The sequence below is a fragment of the Tetrao urogallus genome (assembly GCF_951394365.1).
Source record: "Tetrao urogallus genome assembly, chromosome: Z".
Classification (NCBI taxonomy): domain Eukaryota; kingdom Metazoa; phylum Chordata; class Aves; order Galliformes; family Phasianidae; genus Tetrao; species Tetrao urogallus.
The window spans coordinates 66,586,294-66,603,585 of NC_136816.1; the positions used below are offsets into that span (position 1 = coordinate 66,586,294).

Genomic DNA, 17,292 nt, shown 5'->3' on the forward strand with positions numbered 1-17,292 from the left:
TTTGCTGCTATTCTAGAAAAACAGCTTCTTATGCAAGGTAGCAATTAAGTCTGCCACAGTTTAGATAATGGCTGTTTTAGAACATCTTTTTATCTTAAGGAAACTTGTCATCAGTACTAATCTCAGTACAGCTACTGCAAAGCAAACCTTAAAAATTCAACTACGAAACTGAGTGAAGTTATCTGCTCAGAAGAGTAAATGCCCAATGAGAGAGAGTTCTTGATTTTTGAGAAATTGGTTTAACTACTTTAGGTTTCCCCATACACTTTTATAAAACCTCAATCACTTGTCTGTTGATGCTGGCTCTTTGGAGGACAGGGAATGAAAATACCTCATACAGGGGGATCACCCTTACCATTTACAAGGCAATAGCCACTGGGCAGCTCTTACATCACCACACAGTTTTGACTGCAAGTTTAAGTTACTCTGCTACATTAACTTCTGCTTACAAGATAAGAAGCTGAACTAGTCCAAACAGAGGCCATCTGATTGATGCCAGGACTGCATTGATATCATGCTCAGCAAACAAGAAGAGCAAGGCCATATGTCAGAGGAACAGAAGTGTTGAACAAGAACAGAGAGGAAATGGACAGATCTAGTCCCTAGTTTCCCTGTTCTTCTTAACCTGACACCTATGAACAGGTTGCAAGCATTACCCATCTTGCTCCTCCTGCCACCCCTGGATGAAAGCTGAAATCCCTCTGCCTCTGGCCACATGGTGTCAGGGAGCAGCAAGGACTGATTGCTCCCTAAGGGAGGAGAATCTTATATACAGCAGGGCAGGGATTTGCCAGCCCAGTCTATGTCCTACAGCACCCAGACAAGAACGGCAGGGCAGATCCAGAGACCATGGCCAGGTTCAACCTGAATCGATATCACTGTGCACAGTCACAGTGGGGATACGGCACATCTGAGGAAGTCAGGTCACACCATGGAGTCCATGTGTGTCAATAATTCCTACCACATCGCTCTGGTGAAGGCTGAGCTGAAATGGAAACTGTACTTCCGAGACAGTGAGAAGGGGGTGAAGACAGAGGTCCCAGGTAAGGCTGCTCTGTTCACTCGGAATGATTACACTGAAGCATAAAGACTTGAGTAGGCTGAGGAAGAAATCTGTTCTATCTATGCAGACTTCATTCAGAAGTTAGGACCATTCCCCCCCCCACTGTGTACATAAACTTGAAATACACCAAAATGTGTTTGATAAACATATTGAGCAACCTGGAATAGTGCATCTGTGTGCATCCTTAGCCTAAATAAAATAAAACAGCCAGAAGCAAAAGTCCAAGAGCAGAGCCAACAGAAAAATCACACTGTTCTGTTACAGCTGCTATCCCAGACAGATGTGTTTTACCAGACTTGGGAAGCAGTACAAGCTGCACATACACATGCATATTACCAGATTCTCCTGCGTCTGTAACAGACAAGAGACGTTCCCAGGGAAACAAAACATGATGCACAATATTCTTCAGTGTCACTGCAAACATACTATGTCTACAGTGACAGAGCTGCTAACCTATGAGCATTTACAGCAGACAAATGAATCATTTTGCTCTCCGTGTGAGTTTAAAGCAGCAGATTCCAGCTTATGCAACAACACTGTATTAACACGTGGGGCATAAAAAGACTGTACTGATAACACTTCAACTACAGGGAGATGTCAGCAAATCCAGTCTGCGCTGGGAGAGATGCAAAGGTAGTCCTATGGGCTGAGCTACCTCCATGCATATCTCCAAGTCCCACAGTACCACAAGGGCAAGGAGACAGCACCTGAGCCATCTCACAGTGCCTTTTGTTCTCTACCCTGCAAGCAATGGCAGCAGACATATGGTCATCATGAGAAGGGAAGCACTGCTGGAGATCATATGGGCAGATGCTATTCTCCTAAGACAAATAGCCCAAAACAGAGTTCTAAGAAAGACAGCAGCACACTTCAAGCAAAGAGCAGCACAAGCCTTGAAAACAGCAAACTGAAGCTCCCATTGTCTCCCAGACACTACAAAACACTGGACAAGCCAACAACTTTTCACACTCCACGATAAAAAATCTTCAATACAACTGTATCAAAACCGGAAGTCTCAATGTTCTTGTTATTTACTTAATATTCTTGGTGTTCTTCATGAAATCCTATTTTTCAGAATTATATTCATGATTCTAAAGCAAAAGAAATAAGAGGCCTGTGTTTTGCGCATCACAATAGGAAGAAAACATGTTATTACATGAAATATTCATCATTAGCCAAAATCAGGCGCTGAACCACAACCATTCACAGGGAATCTGTTTTCATGTACTTGAAAAATCACAGAATGTAAAAGCAAAAGCACAATTGCAGAAGAAAGTAAATTCTCATTTGAATATTGAATGTAAAAGAATCATGCTCTTTTAAGTTAGGGATAATTTACAAGCAACATCAGAACAAACACAAATGAGAAGGAAGGAGCTACAAGCCTTACCTTTATCTAAATGTTTTCTGTGATGTCCCTCTCAGAAGTCAAAACATTTGCCCCAAAGAACTGATCTTTTACTTCCAAAGGAAACAGTTGCTTCTTCCTTACAATTTCAGTAATAGACTCCCCACTGACAGTACGACAGCAGTGGATCAGCAGGAGGGTTCTCATGAGAAAGAGAGCGAGCTCCACATTAACATTAGCCAACTTAAGATGTCAGATACCTTCTCTCTTTTACAAACTGGACTGTAGTTAAAGAGCAGTGCCTTTAAACACTGCGTTCAGCCTAATTTCCACCTTCCATCCGATTGTGCACTCAAAATAGTATACCCAGTGTTGCTCTCAGAGCACAATTCAGATTGATTTTAGTGCTGCAGGACCAAAGCTCACATCCCGCCTTGCACCAGGAATGAAAGTTATGAGACTAATAAACAACCTAACTTCTTTCCACAACAGATGGCCAACCATGACAGCTGCCGTCTGAATGACAACAACTGCACAAGTGCTCCACCAGTGCTTTACAGCACGATGCAAATTGGTCTCGCTGCCAGGGGCTTTCTTGCAAAAAAACAAGCATCAGGCAAAGGAGCAGAGATGAGCCTAGCAATGACACAATTTTGAAATACTGAAATGCCCAAGGCAGGGAAAAAAAAGAGGTTAAGGAGGAACGATGTACACAAAAACCACAACAATCTCCTTTCTAGATCTTAAGTGTCTGCCTTCCTCATTAGGGAAGAAAAAATAGATCTTAAAAAACACACTTGAGATGCATTTACTCCAACTGGCTGCTTTTCCACGCTCCATACTTTCCAACCAAAAGTAACTACCATAAAGGCAGTTATTCTTATGACACCAAGTTTTTTATATACCTTGTTAATGATAACGTTCAGCTGCTCTGACCACTAATGTTGCACAACTGAACTGTGTGCTTTTAGCAGGGTTCAAGCGCACCAATCACACACACCTCATTCAAAACAGCTCTAGCAGTGCATTTGACCTCTTCTAGAGCCAAATGTATCTAGATGCAAAGTAGCAAATATTCTCCGTTTAGGAACAAATGAATGTCTGAACAAATGAATGTTGAATCCTAAAATATTATAGAGAGTTTCTTAAACTGCTGCTAGTTTAAACACTCCAGCACAGTCAGATCTTCAAATTTTCCCTAGTGATTCTTATCTCATAAGGTAACACCAAATGAGGAATGAACACCAGCAATTTGATCCACAGTGAACTACTGCTGCAGAACTGCAAGAAAGCACAACTTAACTGTAAGACTCAATTCACTCCCAAACACTTGCGCTTAATGCGCTTAATGCACTTAATGCCCTAGATAAGTTATTGAAATGCACTCACCAAAAGGTAGTTCAAATCTTGTGTCCAGCAAAATTCTGTGAGGAGTCGGGTTTTTGGTTCCACAGATTTCATCACGTTTCATTACAACTTCTGCCTCTAATGTAGACCACTCTCCAGGACCTTCCTGTGAATCACAAGCCACAGATTAAGTTTCATGTCTGGCATGTCCTTTCGCAGTGACTCTCATACATTTTCTAAGATAAAAGTATCCAGGAAGAGCCTCACCAATCTCAACATACTACATGTTTTAGGGATAGGGTTCAGTGGGCAACATTGGTGGTAGGTGGACAGTTGGAGTAGATGATTTAAGAGGTCTTTTCCAACCTTAACGATTCTACGATTTTTAACATCTAGTGACATCTATTCAGCTTGAGCTGGCTGCTTGAACTTCCAAATCCTAAATATATTTTAAAGGCAAGACACAAACACCTCACAGCAGAACTACTGACTTCTCCACGGAACTGCAAAGATAATTCCTCAGAGGCAGACACCAGAAAGTACTTGGTCAGCCAGAGAAACTAAGCATCAACTAGATTTTTTGACCACACTGCTGGGCATCCACACTCTTCTTTTTATGGACTATATAAACTCCCTCTCCCTACTCAAATAAATAACCTTTTAATTAAAATCCTTGAATTTTTATGTTAAAAAAAAAAAAATCCTGTTTAGTTACAAGAACTACCAAATTAAGTAGGTAGGAGAGCTAAGAAACTGGTGCATCCCATCTCCTACTTTTTTTTCAATACCTATCAGCATGACTAGACACCTTCTAACACTGCAGCCAGAATCTTTAAGAAAAGACATGTTCTGGGCTTGCCTTGAAAGTCAGTATGCCTGCTATCATGACAATTATAACACTCTCTCTCTTTATCAGGAATGTGCAGATATTTGAGCATCAGAATAAGCAGTAAGTGCTGAAGACCTCAGACATGTCAAATATACACGTTCCTCAACAGATTAAACCTTATCTCTGAGATCATTTGTGAGAACAGAGATAGCTACATTAGTTCAGTTTTGGACTCGCTATTGATGGCCTTCTTCAAAACAAAGAAGTAAAACAAAACAAAGAACTCTGAAAAAAAAAAAAAAAAAAGCAGTGCTGATGCAGTCCCTTTCCTTCACTCAACCTTACTGGCCTTGCCAGTGGAAATTCTGCCAAGAAGCAAAATCCTGATCTGCATCAGGCTAGATTCATAACCCATCAACTCCGGAGCTGTCAAAATAAAGTTTGTGTGTTAATTTAACCTCATCAGATTGGCGAATGGCTTTCAAAGCAATCCACACAGTCCCAACCAGCGTGTCCCAGATAAGTCCTTTGTTCCATACTTCGACAATTAGGCCCAGGTCCAGCCGACTGATCTCACTGCAACAAAAGACAGCACAGGTGAGGAAGAAGTTGAACATAAAACTGTTCTACTTTAGGTTCTGCACTGCCAGTACAATTATCCCAGCAAAACTTTATACACAGCTGTGTCAAGCTAAAGACAACTTCTGCAAGTGAGTGGTCAAGACAGCCCATACTTACTGGGGACACTAATTTCTAGCGACCCATTCCCATAGTTTAACCACATGAAGATTGCAAAATAAAACCCTGAACTATCTCATATATGTACCGCCAATTGGAAACTCATCTCAACAGCAACATGCACAGGAGGAAGAAATACATCTCCAGTTGAAACAATGGCAAGTTGTTCCTCCTCATCAGCCACCCTATGCACAGTGGGTGCATTCTCTCTCTCAGCAACACAAGCATACTCTCTCAGGTCCAAATATGCTAATTACCTACCTCTGAACCTACCACATGCCAGGATTATCAGTCCCAAACACTGCAATAGCTGCATCAGCAGCACTATCTCTTGCACAGAGCTCTTTTACCTTGTTCCTCTGTGTGGTACCACAAGGCTTTGAGCTATGTATATCAGCAACACACTGCAATCCAGATAAGCAACCAGTAAGTGCTAAGTTCTCTGAAATGCTGTCTTTACTCTCAGTGAGCTGAGGATGCATCTCAAATTCATTTTCCCCCATGCCTTCTAACATTAATGCCTCCCTTTCTCATGACAATTTATAACATGCCTGCTTAAGAAAAGTACAACAAATGCACAGCCTGAATGGTAAAAGCAATGTACTGAAAACTGTTCATACAGCATCCAGCATCATCTCACTTATGGACAAAGGTTACAGTTCCTCCTTTGAACTCAGGATTTCTCTTCACGCAACCGTCAATTCCTAAAGTAGGCATCACCAGCATAAAGTGCTGCTGCCTGCTGTCTTTCTGTCCAGCCAAATGCAGTTAAGTTTTAAAAAGGAAGCTTTAAGCATGCTAACTGCTATGTTTAATAGACTGTCATCTTGGACAAAGAAAGAACCGCTGCAAATCTTAGCTTTATCCCAGAGACTCCTCACAGCAAGAGACTATTTTGTCTGTAAGACTGCTCAGGGAGGTGGCGAAGTCCCCCTCCCTGGGTGTGTTTAAGTGAGGCACTAAAGGACCCGGTTTACTGATGGGACTCAGGCTGATGTTTGGACTGCTGATCACGGAGATCTTTTCCAATCCAAATGACTCAGTGGTTCTAAGTTTGGGTACGGTTACTCGGTACAGCCAAGCTAATGACCAACGACCTGTGTGGTCACTGCTCTGCCTTCACACTGCCTGCCCGCTGGGAAAATGACATTTATGTCGCTGCACAGACAAGCCTAAAGTAACAAAAATCACAGATCTTCTGTTGGCAGGATCAGTGTGAAGCCACAAAGGGAAGGAAAATTGACTAGATTTCCAGGCATACTGTAAAATCACATTCTTTGCTTCAATATATACTGACAGAATAACATATTCACCAGGTTTCTTTACAAAGCTACAAAGGATAGGATACTAGATTAAAGAAAAAACAAGGATTTTCAGTACAATGGTCTTGATTGCCTTTGACCGTGTCTCCCTTTCTCCACCTTCTGGTTAGATACAGAAAAGCTTCGAAGAACAAAAGAGCTGAGATTTTAATTTGATGTTCCTCACTTTCTCTCCCCTGCCCCCATCCAAATTTAAATGAAAGACATTTTAACAGTTTCAGCACTCATTAAACCATTATGTTCTAACATTACAGCTTGCACTTTCACAACAAAAGGGCTTGTTGCAAACATGCAGCCCATTTAAATCTGCTTCAAAACGTTCCCAAAGAAAATATTGAAGTGCTTTGCTGGTCTGGTAAACAAGCAATTTTCAAACATCTTCAGAGCACCAAACTCTGAACTGTTATTTCTCACAAGGAGTTGGGAACCAAAAAAAGTCATACACAGAAAGGGTCTTCCTAGTTGCACTGTATTCTTTTACCGTTCCTCATAGAAACAGGTAAAGATAGGCAGTAAAAGCATCCTTCACACAGGGAAAAGTCATTGTGTTCTAAAATCTTTTCTAACTGCAGGAAGAATAAAAGCAAGCTAATAACCAGTAATACTGGAAAATCGGTATTTTTCCTGGGAGAACTTCATGTGTACACCATCATGCAAAACATGCTCACTGCCACCTGCCATGTATTTTTTTTTAAAGAAACACTACACAAACTGCACTGCTTCCTGGCTAAATAAGGGAAGATAATGGTGAGGTAGTTCAGCTAATACTCTGCTTTCATATCCCTTAGCAACTAATTACGCAGTGGCACAATGACCTCACAGCATGCTAAACTCTCAGCTGCAATCTGAGAGTAGTTCCAGGAGCTGTCACAAAGGAAGGAGGAAGAGCAATAATTAGAGTAGTCATCTAGCACAAACAAGTGCCATTCTTAAATCCTTGCTGAGTAGCTTCATGGGTACCTGGACACATCTAAAGATAGTTTATACCCATAGGCTGAACACAAGCCACAGGAAGAAGTTAGTAGCACAGATACTAGCAGGTGACTTGGCAGACAGATACAGTCCCCTGCTACCTTATCCTCAGTCCTGCATGGATCATGTTAGTGGCAGCCACAGACTCTGCAGGAACAGAGAATGGTAAAGCTGAGATGATGGTGCAATTCAGGAGCGTGTTTCACCAGACACACCAAACTCTTCTTTGAGAAGCACACACCTCAGGTGCTGCTCCAAAAGTAAACGAGGGCCACAAAATAGAAGAGAGAAGAGCATTGCTATGACAGCTACACTCACCTGAGCCAGGCAGACATAAGCCAAAGCTTCCCACTTCAGGCAAGGGACAATAAACTGCTGCTGAGTTGGGTGATATATTTGCTAAGCTCAATGAGCACCTCTTCCTACACAGGCTATATAAACATCTCATTTCCTCTCAAAACCTGCACAATAGCTGTGTTCTGCACAAGACAACCACCACAATTCCCCAACCTAACAGCAAGTCCATGCCAGTTTAGGGAAAAACACCAACAACCCACTTGAAGTCCAGGATTCAGCAACTTTTGTTCACTTTTTCTTACAAAGCTATAGAAACAGAATTGGATACAATAGGAATGAGCCATTCATTCACAAGAAAAAAAGAAAAAAAAGTAGAAGAAAATAAAAGGCTGTAACTCTGAAAGATACTCTGGGGGAGCTGAACCTGGTTCTGCTCCTCATGGCAGGGACTGACAGCCCCTCCACTTCAAAAGGGGACCTGCAAAGCACTTCCATGGACAGCAGGTTAATGGCAGAAAATGTCAACATGCAAACCTTAGCATGAAGAGCTAACAAGGCTCACTGGGCAGAGGTCCTGGGTGCACACACAGACCTTAACTGCCCTGACCAGCCTGATCAGGGGGCCTCCACTCACACCTTCTCACGACCCAGAAGCCCCATTTAAGCCCCGCAACAGGCCTTCAGTAAGCTACATAACGTTAAGTAACCTAAGCTGAGTTGCAGATGTGTTCATCTCTGGCTTAGCCACAGCTGCACTCCAGGCCTGCCCTCAGACCTCAGCAGCCCAGATCCAGCACAGACTGACTCCTCATGTCAACCTCAGCCTTGCCACCATGCAGTGGCAATTGCAGGACTACATCTGACCCTGATCACCATTCCAGACATAACCCGAGACTGACTTTCTAACATGCACTCCTTGCTTACCCTTGGAGCTGCCTCCTTACTTTGAGCTTGTCTGATGTCCTGGTCTCACAGCAGAAGCTCACCTGGTCCTTATGGCTGCCCTGCTCACATTCTGTGAGTACTGTGAGACTCAGGACTGACTGGTAAGTTCCTGCTCTACCAGCTGTTATACTGCATTCTGCTTCTGGCTCCTTACCCTCAAAAGAGTAGCCAGCCCCTGCTGCACCCTACCACATAGATCTGAGAACAGGAACCCAGGGAACTTGGTACCATTAAAAGACACAAGCTTCCCCCACCAGTCTAGGGCCCCACAGAAATGATCTCCAGTCTCACCTCTCCCTGAACACAGGTCAGTGTACACAAGAGAAAAGCAAATCACAGAGGTTGTCACCAGTTTGTTTTCACTGATTTAACTACTTACTTCATTTAATGCATCACAAAAGCAGCTTCAAAGAAGTGTCAATGCTTTCACTCCACAGCCATCTCACTACTGCACAGCACAGTACTTACAACATGAAGTCCTGTTCCCAGCATGGTTGGTCACCTCGCACTGCTACCGTTGTGCTCTTCACATTTTGCACTTTCAGGGTCACATAGGTATTGAATTTATCTGGGGAACAAGAGGCAAAAAGTTATCTTCTTCAGTTTACCATTTCATCACACAAGCACAACATTTCAAGGTTTTCAATCCATACACTGCATCCTGGGGGGACAAACCAGAGGGGCTGGAACTGGATCCTTGAGGTCACTTCCAACTCAATCCACACTGTGATACTACGAAGCAGCATGAAGGAATAGGGCCTATCTTGTGGACTGTACAGAGCTAAAATAAACGAGCATGAGGCACTAGTGCCAATCATTCCGTCTCTTCCTTTCTGACCTAACTGTTCTCCTAGTTACTATCTTGTTTTCCATCCATGAGTCCATGAATAAACTTTAAAGATAAGTCAGGGGCTGAAGGAAAAGAATGATTTATGCTGAGTGTGCTAAAAACGTGTTGCTTAAACCAGCTGACCCGGAAGAACTGTGTTATGCTCATTATTTTTATAAGCCAGGATATGTTTAGATGCTTTGTCTTCTAAATCTGAAGAAAAAACCTGGATGAGTTTTTTTTTCTAGTTCCTATCACCTCTTTGCTAGTAAGACTACAAGCAGCCAAGCAGACGCACATGAAGTTTGAATATCAGCATCTGAGAATGAATAGAGTTCCCACCTCAGACCTATCTATCAGTTTCATCAAATCTTGAACAAGACTTAAACTAAGTAGCTATACAGCAGTGTGCAACTTTTAATACTTGGACGTTTTGCTGTGCCCCAATATATGTTAAATCACAGCTCATTTTAATGCTGCCAAAATTCACATTGCTGTGAGCTAGTACAGCACACCTTAGCACCTAGCTTCAAATATCCTGACAGGAACCAGAAGCTCGAGAAGGAATCACTCGAAGATGGATTTCCTCATAGCTATCTACATACTATTTTGCATCCTCCTGGGAAACTGGGCTTGTTAATGAAGCCATACAATCACGCACTTCTGTTTAGCTAAAGTACAAGACAAATACTTTGCAGCTCTGAGCACTGCTCTTGGTTGGAAAAAGGCTAAGCTACATCATGTCCACTTCCACTGTGTATATTCAGCTTTTCTTCCCTAGAAAAAAACGTAGGCTTGTGTACACACAGCTACTGACATGACATGGAATGTGGGCAAGGAGACAGCCACAGAACATGCACAAGCCAGAGAACTGGAAAGCTTTCAGATATAACCTAAGAGCTACTGTCCAGGAGAATACAATTGAACAAATACAACAGACGGAGTGGGAAGAGGTGACCTTAGAGGAAACCTTTCTTCACCCAGAGCCTGTGCAGGTCAGGTGAGCAGGTGGAGATTTCTTAATACTGTGATACAGCTCAGGCTTTCTCCTAACTCAGGCTGTCTGGACTCCTGAGGTAGCTTTTGTCTCTCATAAGAGAGCACAGAGCAGTAAAAAAATAGCAGAGTAAAACAGGATACAGCAGTGTGAACAGAACCGACTCCTGCTACATACAAGACTGATCAGAACAAGCAGAGCACCTCTTACCTGGAGGTCCTTGCAGTTTAGCTTTTTTTACTGTAAGGAGAAAAAAAAAGAAGAAAAGGAGTCTGTTAGTGATTTTGCCCTCTTATGGTCCCGTTTGAGTGACAGAGTATCAAAGGACATCACATTAATTTGAGAACACTGCATAACAGAGGCTTGGAAGCCAATGATCCGTACACTTCTTCTGCTTAACAGACCTGATGACCTGGTAACATAGCTTCCTCTGTACCCTATTTCACCTTTCAAAAACAAAACATAGGATTACGGTTTGAAAAGCAATTGGATATGGCTTATGCACAGTTGACACGGAGGAAGGAAAGGATGCCATTCAGAGGGATCTCAACTGGCTTGAAAGGTGGGCTTAGCTGAACCTAACAAGGTTCAATACAGCAAAGTGCAAGGTCTTGCTCTTGGGCCAGAGGAGACTGGAAGGAGCAGTCCTTGAGAGCAGACCTGCAGAGCAGGACCTGGGGATCCTGATGGATGAAAGGCTTAACATGAGCCAGCAGTGTGCTCTTGCAGCTCAGAAAGCAAATGGTATCCTGGGCTCCATCAGAAGAGGGTTAGAACACAAAACAGCACTGGTCTTCTCATACTGAATGGAGAAGGTCTATGTTTACTTAGGGAATACTGTGTTTACAGTTCTGTTTTGAAAGCTCACATCCTCACTGGCATTGCTAAGCAAAAGCACTAAGATGAGACAGAAGATACACTTGAGTGGCAAAAAGGAGAGTTAAAGAGGTAGTCAACTTTCCTCCAAAAAAAAAACAAAAACAAAAAAACACAAACATCCAACACACACAGCAAAACTTTGCAGAGTCTAACTTCCAAGAAAAATATAGGGGGTTGAAAGGGAAAGCAGGGGAAAAGGGGAAAAAGACGTTACACAATTACAAGAACAGAACTGCAGTAGGGTATGTTGATGAAGAACACTCTCACTATTCGATAAATTTTGCAAGGAAAGAAGTGCATGTGCTGGAAGAAAGGGAAAAGGGAGAAAGAGAGGGACCTGCAGTAAGCTTCAGCTGGTCTCTCTCTTGTGGAAACAAGTTCCAAGGTTGTTTGCAGGGAAGTGGAAGCACACGCTGCAGCATATTTCACACACAAAAAAGGGATTCAGCCTCTAGACACAGAGATGGACACAGCCTCCGCAGCTAAGATAGGTGCTATCTGTAGAGGATGACCTCGACTCTTGATATTTAAGATGTTCATTTGACAGCCTGCAGAGAACAAATCACACCGTCAGCTCAGAGGTATGGCTTATCTATAAGAGCAGTCACAGACCTGGGCATTTCATCTGCACTGGCAACTCGTCTGTGAGTTTACGTAACATGTCCAAAAAGCTCCCAAGAAGAATGACTTGAAGTGTTTTTATTCTGTTAACCCAATGAAAAGCATTTCCCAGGCGTTGTGTGAAAACCGCAGCACAGGTGCAGCTCACACAGCACAACTGTTTCACTGGCTTGAAGGACATTTCTGAACCCATACCAGCTCATACGGAGCTTCTATATGCCAAGCAACCAAGAAATGGCACAATGGAGCAAAAAGCATATGAAGAAAGCTGACACATCAGCAGTTAAACACTCAGTGTCACAGCAGAGGCTAAAAACTCACTGTTGTCCTGATGGCTCAGCAGGAGGGCAGATAGCAATCAAGCCATACAAAACAGTAACTTCCATAAAATAAAACAAAGGTAGCCACCCAAAGCACTCAGCAATACCAAGCTTTATAGATACAGTTATTTCTGTACTGCCACAATGGAAAGCTGAAGGTGAAGTTTTTAAGTGAAAGATCTAAATTAGGGATGTCCTGACTTACTCATCCCACTTACCACAGGCACTCTGAGATTTGAGAAATAATATCTTTAAACAAATGGGAGACGTTAAATCCCGTTTGGCTTCAAATGGCTGCTCTGAGCAAACTCAGGAAGCCCGGCCATTCACAGGCAAGTCTGCCTACGCCATTGCTACACGGGAAGGACAGCTATGGGAAACAAAAACGAGAGTAAGTCAGAGGAAGGAGTCCATAGCTTTGCACTGTCATGTGTGAGCACTGCATTAGGGAGATGCAGAGATGCACCTGCTCTCACTGTGCAAGAAAACATTAATTTAATTGCAGAGGGAAAAATGAAGGACTGGCATATCTGACATACACTGTACCTTAATTTATGGTATACTGGTAAAAGCTATTAGACTGTACACAGGTTACTTTGAAATAACTGGATGCAAATTAGACAGATAGATGGAAAAATAAATTTAAAAAAATTTAAAAAGCAAGGAAAATCGGTGTAAGCATTCAGTTCATACAAATAATTTTCCTTGGAGATCCTTCACCATTATGGTGCTTCTCTACAGACAAGAAAACATTCAAATCAAAGTCCAGTCTGTGACACTTCATGAAAAGCGAGAATAAGTAAATAAACCAGGTTTCCACAGTCTGCAATTGTCCATATGCTACAAAAGGCTGGAGAATAAAAAAGACTCTTGAAAGAGTAGGAAAGATAAAACACAAGATGGCAGAAAAGGTTTAAAATCATTGTGGGGGCTTGGAGGTGGAACAGAACAGTAGAACATACGTTAATTTTACACTTCAATTTGACAGAGAAATTCTTACAGTCCACTCTACTATCTGAAAGGTATTTTTCTGACTAGGTGCACCATATATCAGCCAGTGAATTAGAATTAGGCATGCCAAATTACTGTCAGGTTCAGACAATGCCTTTAACGAAGCTTCTGAATGGGAACATGCTCACTTTCACATAAAGGGAACGTGGCTGTTCGCCGCGGATTCGATCTCACCTTTAACATTTGCTTGCAATTCAGAGGGATGCAGACACAGGGAGTGCCTCAGCAGATGGCCGAAAGATTACATCCCCACTAAATCTAGCACATGACTTACCAGCTGGTCACTCACCACTCTACAACAAAATCTACATCCTTACACAGAGGCCAATAACGTGCCATGGATGGGCTGAGGGAGGAGAGAGAAGAATGGAAGGATGTGGTTTAATTAGTCCTCATGAAAAGAAAAGCAGTGCTGAAAGCAGAGCATTCAAAATGCATTTTCATGATCAGCAATTTGACAAATAGTTTCCTTTTCCATGCGAGACATGAAAGCAAGCTTACTGTGCTTTTGAGAGCAGGCCATGTAATCTAACTTCTGCTGTAGCTGTTTCCAGTCAAACAGCAGTATTGATTCGTATTTCCATTTCCCTCTGTGCTTTTCTCACCTTTCACAAGAGCTCAGACTTCAGTGCACAGCATTATGCAGCACCAGGTGCAAAGGTTGCTTAGACAAGAACAAGACCACAGCAAAAGGCTCAAGCTATCCAAGACTGAGTCACCACACCAAAATCATCGCCTGCGCGCCCTTACAGCATGCACAGAGAACAGAGGGAATCCTGCTTGGCAAAGCAGTTCTCTAGGCCTAGAGATCTGTTACGTTTATATCAGCTATAATGAGCTTTTTGTAGCAAATTTTGTTGCCTGAACCTTGGATCAACTGCTCTAGCACATGCAAGCATAACAGGGTCAGAAGCTCAACGCCTCCTGCACACTTCTTGAAAGCTATTTATGGACCCATCAGAGGCCAGTAAGTGGTGCAATACTGGCACATCTGCCAAGGGCTGCTCTGCCATGAGGACGCCACAGGCACTTTTTCCTCCCCAGGAAATCCAATGTTTTCCATGCACAAACCCTGCATGTCCTCACCTCCTTTTTTTCTCTCCCACTACCTGAATCACAAAAGATGCTCTAAGCTGGAGGGAGCAGAAGCCTTGCAGTGATCTTGACCCATGATTTTAACTCAGTCATTGTTCCCTATAAAAGCCCTGTAGCACCAAAGGTATGCTGTTAAACACAACTGCACATCCAACAGCAAAACAGCAGTACTGACTGTACCACGAAATCCTTCTCACTCCTTTGCAGCTCTGAAATGGAAAGAGCTGCATGAAACAGCAGCTTACTGGTTTCCCAAGCCTTATACACCAATTCAGCATGGTGCAACCACATTGCCATTTCAAGCCTGAGACACGTTCAAAAAGATGTTTCACTGTACTCACACACACTCAGAACAGCACTATGTATAGAAGGAAAAGACTTTCCTGAACAAGCTCAGGGGAAAAATAACTGCACAAGAGCCGCCAGGAACATACTTGGGCTCAGCAGCAGCCTCCTTCATAGGCAAGAGCAAAGTGTACTGAGAGCTCGTCCCCTGTACACACAGCACTGCTGAGTTAAAGTGATCAGTGCAACCGAGACATTACTTCAACTATATGGACACATAAGAGACTTAAGTCATGCTTATTACATTATGCTTTGTCTTTCTGCCAAGGAAAACAAACCATTGGTTTACATACAGCCATTGTTCTGCTGAACCAGTGAGGAGAGTGCTTTACATATGACCTTCAAGAATGACGTGTTGGAAACACAGAGGGTACATCTGTGGACGAACAGATGTAACAGCTGAGATCACATGCAAATAAATGGAGGATATTATTATGCTATAGCATGATTTGAAGGGAGGGCTGGGCTGACCAGAGAGTTAGACAGCAGAAAAAAGAAGAACCACTACAAAATGCCACCACTTCACTTGATTGCTGGCAGAGAGCAGGGATCCAGAACATATTTCCTTCAGTATCAGGAAGACTAAGGTTGCACCCAGAGACACATTTTTCTGATTTAATGCTCAAATCCTTCAAACAGCTATCAAACAGCTATTGTTTGAGTGCAACAGTTTAGGGAAAATCTGGATGGCCTTGGCAGCAACCCACCTGAACCACTATGTTTTTCTCAACTGTAGTCCAGAATAAATGGAGTGGATGAGAGTATCAATTTTTAATAAAAAGAAATCAAGAAATAAACACTTTAAAATTACAAGTCCTGTCCATGCAACAAAGAGCTTTCTTCAATTTGACCACTATAAATGCCCACAGGACAACCTGCCTCATCTTTCTCCAGGCTCCGGGAATCATGCCAAGCTAGAGGAAGGTAAGCTCCTTTCAGCAACCATCTACATCTAAAAATCGACTGCTTTCATTCTTGGATTCCCTCAGAGGGGAAGGAAAGCTTCTACTCTCTTTCCTGTGGTAGCAAATTGACCTACCCAAGGGATTTCCGTTTTGCCAGATGTCTTGACATTGAATTATACTCCCTCTTAATTCACATCAATTAGCATTTTCCTGCTCCAAATGATCTGCAAATTCATTACCCTGTCCACAGACACACAAAGCTACTAGGTTTATTTGATTTACAATACAATTTCCAACAATGCTTCCTCAAAGACACCCTTTCAGTCCACAGGACAGTGCCTTATAGCAGCTGGGACACAGCTGACTACTTGGAAGGGTTTTCCAGATTCCTCTGGCACATAATATTAACTCTATTTTAACTTCAGTACTTTGCAGACTGCAAAGCCAGAAAGCACTACATAAAGTACACACCCCAGTGAACATCTAGATAACCAAACTTCACTGGCTACTCCCCTTCTGCATTTGTCTATTCTTTGCTAGTTTAACATTCAGCAGTGCCTGCAAGCCCACAAACCCACAGGCAGACAGCATTCTCCTTGTCTGCCTGCCTCCACAGCTTGGACACCTCACACCTTGGGCCTGACAGCTATTTCCAGTGGGGAAGGGATACTGCAACTCCTTCTGTTTGGTTTGGCTCATTAAACCTCACCCCATCACTTTTTTCTTTGCAGAATTTCCGCTGCCCTGAGCTCTTCATCTGTACAGGAAGAACTTTGGTGGGCAAAGTACTGAAATCCATCAAGAAAAAGCAAATTTTGTTATACACAGTAGGTATACATCACTGTCTTGTCTAAACCTGCTCTATTACTGCCATAGCTCATGGACATCAGAGTGGCATAGCACACCAGCAGTCCATCTGGAGCATTCTCCACACTATTTTATTCTCAAGAATTTGGAGAGAGAACAGAACAGCAGGATGGTCAATCTATGGAAAAAGCAAACTCACATTTGGTATATCAAAACTTGATATTATATATAATATCGATGTATCAATATACAATTGATATTATGTATCAAAACATCTGGCTATTCTGTTCCATACCCAGCCTGATCATTGCAGTGAACCACGTAATTTCATATCTCCTACAGATTGATGCTTTTCAGCTCATCTTTTGCACAAAACCTGATAGCTATAAGCAGTACAGCTCTGTCCACATCAGTTTTATAAGGCTCCACTTCTTCCATCCGTGTACAAAAGTTACCCAGTAACTGCAGCAGAACATATCAAAACCCCTTCTGACAGCTGCAAACACTCCAACAAAAAGCAGATTAACAAGGTATACGTGAAATAAAGAACCAGCTTTGTAGACCCTTTCCACAAAGGGTATTTTTCCATCTTTCGCTTTTTTGTTTTGTCCTTCTCAGCTTT

At 42.5% G+C, this 17,292-nt stretch overlaps 1 protein-coding gene across 1 annotated transcript in view; it reads right to left on the reverse strand.

Annotated features, from left to right (window-relative positions):
• UNC13B (unc-13 homolog B) overlaps window positions 1-17,292 on the reverse strand; it is a gene marked incomplete at both ends in the record, with an annotated part of 204,421 nt that overhangs the window by 170,532 nt on the left and 16,597 nt on the right. Inside the window, 4 exons of the mRNA XM_079548344.1 lie at window positions 3,801-3,924; window positions 5,046-5,163; window positions 9,330-9,429; window positions 10,898-10,927. Of these exons, the coding sequence (XP_079404470.1) occupies window positions 3,801-3,924; window positions 5,046-5,163; window positions 9,330-9,429; window positions 10,898-10,927 (372 nt within the window). The remainder of the gene's footprint in view (window positions 1-3,800; window positions 3,925-5,045; window positions 5,164-9,329; window positions 9,430-10,897; window positions 10,928-17,292) is intronic.